A 7,164-nucleotide genomic window follows, 5' to 3' on the forward strand; every position below is an offset into this window, starting at 1 on the left:
AATGAGAAATGTAAAATAGCTGTCAATTACCTATTTTTATGTTTTTCATATTTTTATTTTAAAACTAATTTCACATATAATGACTACTCACTTAACTGTATTTATATACAGACAAACCATCTTAGACTCTATTATGACATATGTAAGAAATCATGTTACTTTCTTTTTGAAAATAGAAATCCTCAAATATATTCTCAGGGGAAATGAGCATAGTGCAGCTAAACAGAAAGAAAGGAATAAGAAAATAAGGTCCTAAAACTGACTTTATCGGGGTCTTGTACAAATCACTCATTATCTGTGCCTTGATTTCCTCAAACATAAAAATACTTTATCAAATATTTATGAAATAAATGATGATCAAGTGGACTACAGCATTTAAGAGGATCTTTGAGCCTATCAGAAATACTTCAGATCATCTTTACACTGGGATTTTAAAAAGCATCACTTCAAATTATGTTTTCACTTCAGCGTATTAAAAACAAAAAAAAATTATCAGGCAATATTCTCACAGTGGTATGCAAAGTATGAAAATAACATATCATTTTTATATATCTACTTTTGAAATAAAAAGTAAGTCTGATGCCAATCACTGGGGTAGGAGCAGGGAGAGTTCAAATTTTAGATTAAGGTAAGAACTTAAAATATCCCAGTTACAACTGCATTGCTGTTCACAAAGCCAATCCTCAGAGAACATTTTAAGAAATAAAAGGGCTAAACAATGTCTTTTGATAACTTATTTCAATGCTCCTTAAAACTATTCATACTATATGTGTTTCCAGCACATAGCACAGAAAGGAATTATTCAATTAAAATAGGAAATGCACATGTCTCTTCACAAAATTGCCAATAAAAAAACTAAAGATTAAAAATACTATATTTTAATAACTTACCGTATGATAGCCTCGAGGCAAAGGTGGTTTGCCCACAGGATAAGGATCCACAGTGTCAATGATTGTTTGTCTTTCACCTTTCTGGTTGATTTTTCTAAATCTCCTTCGAGATTGTCGATGAGAAGCTTGACGCTGAAAATATTCTTCATTTTCATCCATATAGTCCACCTGAAATAAAACCCCCCAAAATTTATGTCTTCAAACACAACATTCTATATTAACATTAGACGCAGAATAAAACTTACAGATAAGTCCATATTCATTCATTTTGCAAAGACATTTGTGGACAAACTATCATGACAGATTAAGTGTCTGAACTTCTCTGGAACTAACTGGTTTTGAGTAACTTTTCTTTTATGAAGAAGCATTTTCAGTTCCACTTAGGACAATATGAGTAACTCTTGAATTTCCTGCAGTTTCAAAGGGAAGGATATTTTCAGCAATCTTTGTACTGATTTATTAGTGAAAGAACTCACAGGATACATTGCCTCGCATTATGAAAGCAACTGCTTCATTGTCCTAACCCCGATGTATGTGAGTAAAGCTGTAAAAACCCCCAAATCCCAAATGACTCAAACAGGACTGCTAGCAGAATGGCTTTGGTAGATTACCTAAGGGTTTCTCTTCCTACTTCCAATCTGTAGATTCAGTTTCTCTTCTTATAGTGTTATTTAAAAAAAAAAAAAATCCTCATTTTCAACATTTTAGAAACTGATGAATGGACTAACCAGAATAAAAGTTACGTTAGGACAATCCTCGAAATACTTATATAATGAAAATGTGATTGCTCATAATCAAGGCATACTAAGATTCTAAGACTATTCTCACACTGGCAAACTTAGGAGTTTGTATAATATCGGCAAGTATAAAATCCTCAAAGAATTTTGAAGATCAAAAGTCCCTTAGAGAAACACAAAATAGCACTGATGGAGGCCAGAATCTCTAGGAAATATCTAAAATGCTTTTCAAGACCTGGTGCTGGAAACTCCTATGTAACCACCCACATTCTTCCAATCCTAAATCTTTACTCACCACCATGCTACTTTCTTACTGAAGAGTAAATTTTGTGACATTTTACCAAAGGTTTTCACTAGCTTTGACAAGGAAGTTTTCATTCTGATGAATTCCTCTCCTACATCATAGGGAAAAACCCTAAATCTTCTCTGAAAATAGACTTACAGCTTTCTACCAAATACTTTACTAAATGTGAATAAAAAGCTTCCACCATCTTCTACAGTAGGCCAGAAAATTGGGGGACTAGTATGCTGGTTAGACACTCTGTTGAAATCTCTCTCTCGTTTTAACCGAATTGTAGGATTTAAAAAATATATTGATATAGGACATAGACAAAAAACAGAAATTGATTTTCTTATGTTAACTGTTGCCTGAATACATATCACCTTGACTCATCTGAAGTATTTCACTCATTCCAATTAATGTTTGGAGAGCTAAAGTCCTGCACTTCAAATATTCCTCCCAAATTTCAATTAAATGGCATTATCATAGATTGATTTGACAAAGTTCAAGCACAAAACACATATGTACTTGCCCCTTTTGAGTCTTCTTTTTCATTTCACTGAATCTTATAAATAATTACAATATAATGATTATAAACTCAGATTCCCAATAAAAATTATGAAATAAATATATCTAAAGTTATAAAATACATAAATACAGTATTTTAAGTACTTAAAGGGCTTTTACTTTATAATTTCTTTTTAGGGAAAAAAGTCTTCACAGAAGTATTCTTACCACAATCATTTCAGAAGGCTCTAAAACAATGCATTCACAGCCACGCCTAAAGCTTCCTGCAGAACGCTTGCCAAAACTAGGAAGGAAAAAAAAAATTTATGAAATATAAATTGTAAATTTGGGCCAATTCTCTAAATAAATGAAAATGAAAAACAAAAACAACTAGTGGGGAAAGAGAAACTCTTTAATCATTATTTGCACCTAATGACAAGGAACCATTCAATTTCTTAAATTTCAGACATACATTTTTCTGGAAAATTCCAATATTATGTTTTCAAACTGATAATGTAAGTAACAGAAAATCAGTATGAATGTGTTTTGTTAGGCTGTTTTAAATTATTCCCAGTTAGGTGAAGACTTAGAATATTCTAACGGATGGCAAACTATAAAATGCACATAAATTTTCTTCTATAATTTAACCTGCTTAGGTTAAGCATTTCTTTCACCTAAAAAGTGTATTTAATTTTTCTAAATTTTCTTTTAAAAAAATTTTTATTTGAGAGAGCATGAGCAAGGAAGAGGGGCAGAGGCAGAGGGAGAAGCAGACTCCCTGCTGAGCAGGGAGCCCCATGTGGGGCTCGATCCCAGGACCCTGAGATCATGACCTGAGCCAAAGGCAGATGTTTAACTGACTAAGCCACCCAGGCGCCTCTTCCTAAATTTTCAAATCAACTTATTCTAAATAAGTTTTAAGGAAAAGGTATTCAACTTAAGACTTTTTTTCTTAATTCAAGTGGTTGTGCATATTACTAGCCCATTTCCCCTGAAAATTTTTCACTAGTGAACTCAGATACAGCAACTTTGCTCTATCTGTGATAGCTCCCACCTTAACACTGAAGTAGTTTTTTTTAATTTAATTTAATTTTATTATGTTATGTTAGTCAACACTGAAGCAGATTTATTCTGACACAGCTATATGCACACTAGAACCATGAAGAGAAAATCCTCGTGAAAATCCTTGTACAAATTAGCCATTGACTCAGAAGAATTTTATGGCAGGAAGATATTTGCACTAACACTATTACTTTGGAGATGAAAAGTTTGCATCCTATACACTGTGCTATTAAAAAATATTTCCATAAGAGTCTTTTGGGAAATGAGATCCACTAGAATCTGATGAAACTTTCTTTGCAGCCACAAGAGTCAAGTTCTACTGAACAACACAAATATGTGAACCGTAGGAGAAATAATACTGTCCCTCAGGTGACTCTTTGAATACACGGAGCAGAAAAGGCATATGCACACAGAACGCAGTCTAGCAAAGGAGAATATATTATTTCATTTATCAAAAAATCTATTATTTCAAACATAGCCAAGAACCCAGAGGTAAAGATTGGGCTCAAAAGAGACAAAAAGTGGGTCATGAATGCACATGCTAAGCCTAATGACTAGGCCTCTTGTCTCTAAAGCAGAGATGACTTACTCTTTGCTTACAAACCAGAAGCTATCAGGCAAGAATGAACAGGGAGAGTAATGAAAAACGTTAGCTAGAAATTCACTAAAACAGGGAGAGTAATGAAAAATTTTAGCTAGAAATTCACTAAGTCCACAAAATACTTTTGCTTTTCCTATGTGATTCTCTGAAACAACAAATATGTAAACAAACGTAAGTAAATAATCATTATTTACTAAGCTTTTTAAAATCTTGGACCAAGTTTTATTAACTGTTTTAAAAACTCGGTTCTGGAAAATAGGTATAAAGATAAAAAAGGAAACCAGATAGAGATGTATAAGAGATAAGATCTACCTGAGGTGATATTAAGATCAATTCTTTAAAATATTTTAGATGATTTAGTAGAAAGAAATGGAGAGAAATCTTCAAGTTTGCAAATGACATATAGATGTTTAGATAGTAAAGCACAAAACAAAGCCAGTAAGAATAAAGTACAACACATTTCACTAAGATTTATGTGAGTGCAAGAAAGCAGTACGTAGAGGATCCAGTCTACACAATGAAATATCCAATGTGAAAAGTGATCAAATGCACACACCATTTAATATGACATTAAACAATAAGGGGTTCTCACATTTTAGTTAAAAGACATAAATGAAAACTAGAAGTCTTTAAAGTTTAGCACAGTAGGCTGCTGACATAATAAAGAATAAATAACACACAAAACACACCTCAAAATGATAAACACACCAGGAAGTAATAAAAAATGAAAATGACTAAACCTACTCTTAGAGAAAACCATGCAGAATCTATGAAATAGCACTGCCCTAGACAAGTTTCTAAGGGGAAAAACGCAGAACTGAAAAGTTTCCAATAAAAAAATTAAGGAATTCCAAAGGGCTTTCTGTAAGATCAGGGGCACAAATTAAAAGAACACTTCTTCAGTCTTATTAATAGCAGCTGAAACTTAGTAGCATTTAAGATTTTAAAATCATGATTTAAGAAAATTTATGAATGATACAAATTAAATAAGAATGCGGGCAACTTAAACATACCTACAATCCTTAAGGGTTTTAAGAAGTCAGAGAAAGAGAGAAAGAGAGAGAGAAAGAGAAAGGGAGAGAGGGAGAGAGGGAAGAAGAAAGGGAAGTCAGAGATAGGTAAGGATTATTTCCAAGCTATGTGACTATACTCTGCTCCAAATATTCCTTGGTGCCACTTCAGAAATGGACAATTAGTCCTATCAAATGCATTTTTTTTATCATTAAGTCTTATAAGAGACTACACAAAGTACTCTACAGATTCAATGCAGTCCCTATCAAAATCCCAACAGCTTTTTTTGCAGAAATGGGAAAGCCAATCTTCAAATTCATATAAAATCCCAAGGGACCTACTTAGCCAAGACAGTCTTGAACAAAGTTGAAGGACTCACTTTTGATTTCAAAACTTACCTCAAAGCTACAGTAATCAAAACAGTGTGGTACAAGCATAAGGACAGATGTATAAATCAATGAAATAGAATTGAGAGTCCAGAGATAAACCCACAAATCTAACCAAATTTTGACAAGGGTGCCAAGTTCAGTCAATGGGGAAAGAACAATGTGCCGGGACGATCATATTGCCATATTGAAGAAAAAAAAAAAAAAAGAAGTTGGACCCTTACCTCTCACCACATACAAATATTAACTGAAAATGATCACTGACCTAAATAAAAAAGCCCAAACCACAAAACTCTTAGGGAAAAAACTGGGATAAATCTTCATGACATTGGATCTGGTAATGGATTCTTTTGGTTTTCTCTTCCAAGTTTTTATTAAATTCCACTTCGTTAACATACAGTGTAATAATATTAGTTTCAGGTGTAGGATTTAGTGATTCATCACTTACATACCACATCCAGTGCTCCTCACAACAAGTGCCTTCCTAATCCCCATCGCCTTTTTAACCCATTCACCATCTCCCTCCCTCCCACCCCCCTCCTCCCCAGCAACCCTCAGTTTGTTCTCTACAGTTCAGTCTGTTTTATGGTTTGGCAATGAGATTCTTAGATATGACACTAAATGCACAAGCGGCGAAAGAAAAAATAGATAAATTGGACTTCTTCAAAATTAAAAACCTCCGTGCATCAAAGGACATTATCAAGAAGCTGAAAAGAAAATCTACAGAACGGGAGGAAATATTTGCAAATCATACATCTGAGAAGTGTTTAATATTCAGAATATATAAAGAATTCCTACAATTCAACAACAAAAAGACAAACCACCTAATTAAAAAATAAGCCAAGTACTTGAATAGACCTTTCTCCAAAGAAGGTACACAAATGGCCAATAAACACATGGAAAACCGATCAACATCCTGAGTCATTAAAGAAAAGCAAATCAAAACCACAATGAGAGGGTGCCTGGGTGGTTCAGATGGTTAAGCGTCTGCCTTCGACTCAGGTCATGATCTCAGGGTCCTGGGATCGAGTCCTGCATCGGGCTCCCTGCTCCTTGGGAGCCTGCTTCTCCCTCTGCCTCTCTCTCTCTCTGTCTCTCATGAATAAATAAATAAAATCTTTAAAAAAAAAAAAAAAAACCACAATGAGATACCATTTCACACCTGATACTAGATGTGAGATACTAAGATGGTTATAATTAAAAATATATACAGCAAGTGTTAAAGAGGATAGAGAACTTGGAACCCTTGTTATTTTGCTGGTGGGAGTATAAAGTGGTGCAGTCACTGCAGAAAACAGGTTGGTGCTTCATCAAAAAGCTATACAGAGTAACCATATGACCCAGCAATCCCACTCCTAGCTAAATACTCAATAGTACTGAAAACAAGGACTCAAAGGGATATTTGTACATCAAAGTTGACTACAGCATTATGCACAAGAGCCAAAAGGTGGAAACAACAAAAGTGTTCATCAACAGATTAATATTTAAACAAAATGTGATAAATACATACATTGGGAGCCACAGAAAGGATTGAAGCTCTGATATATGCTACAGCCTGGATCAGCCTTGAGAACATTCTGCTAAACGCAGTAAGCCAGTCACAAAATGACAAATATAAGATTCTACTTATAAGAAATATATAGAGGGCGCCTGGGTGGCTCAGTTGGTTAAGCGACTGCCTTCGGCTCAG

At 34.1% G+C, this 7,164-nt stretch overlaps 1 protein-coding gene across 11 annotated transcripts in view; it reads right to left on the minus strand.

Annotated features, from left to right (window-relative positions):
- RAPGEF2 (Rap guanine nucleotide exchange factor 2) overlaps nt 1-7,164 on the minus strand; it is a 237,105-nt gene that overhangs the window by 112,647 nt on the left and 117,294 nt on the right. For all 11 annotated transcript variants that reach the window (XM_035022800.1, XM_035022807.1, XM_035022802.1 and 8 more), the window contains 2 exons: nt 2,643-2,718; nt 891-1,058 (listed from right to left, as the gene is read on the minus strand). In XM_035022800.1, coding sequence (XP_034878691.1) covers nt 891-1,058; nt 2,643-2,718 — 244 coding nt within the window. The remainder of the gene's footprint in view (nt 1-890; nt 1,059-2,642; nt 2,719-7,164) is intronic.

The sequence above is a fragment of the Mirounga leonina genome, unplaced genomic scaffold (genome assembly GCF_011800145.1).
Source record: "Mirounga leonina isolate KUSES-001 unplaced genomic scaffold, KU_Mleo_1.0 Mir_176, whole genome shotgun sequence".
In the NCBI taxonomy this organism is placed as follows: domain Eukaryota; kingdom Metazoa; phylum Chordata; class Mammalia; order Carnivora; family Phocidae; genus Mirounga; species Mirounga leonina.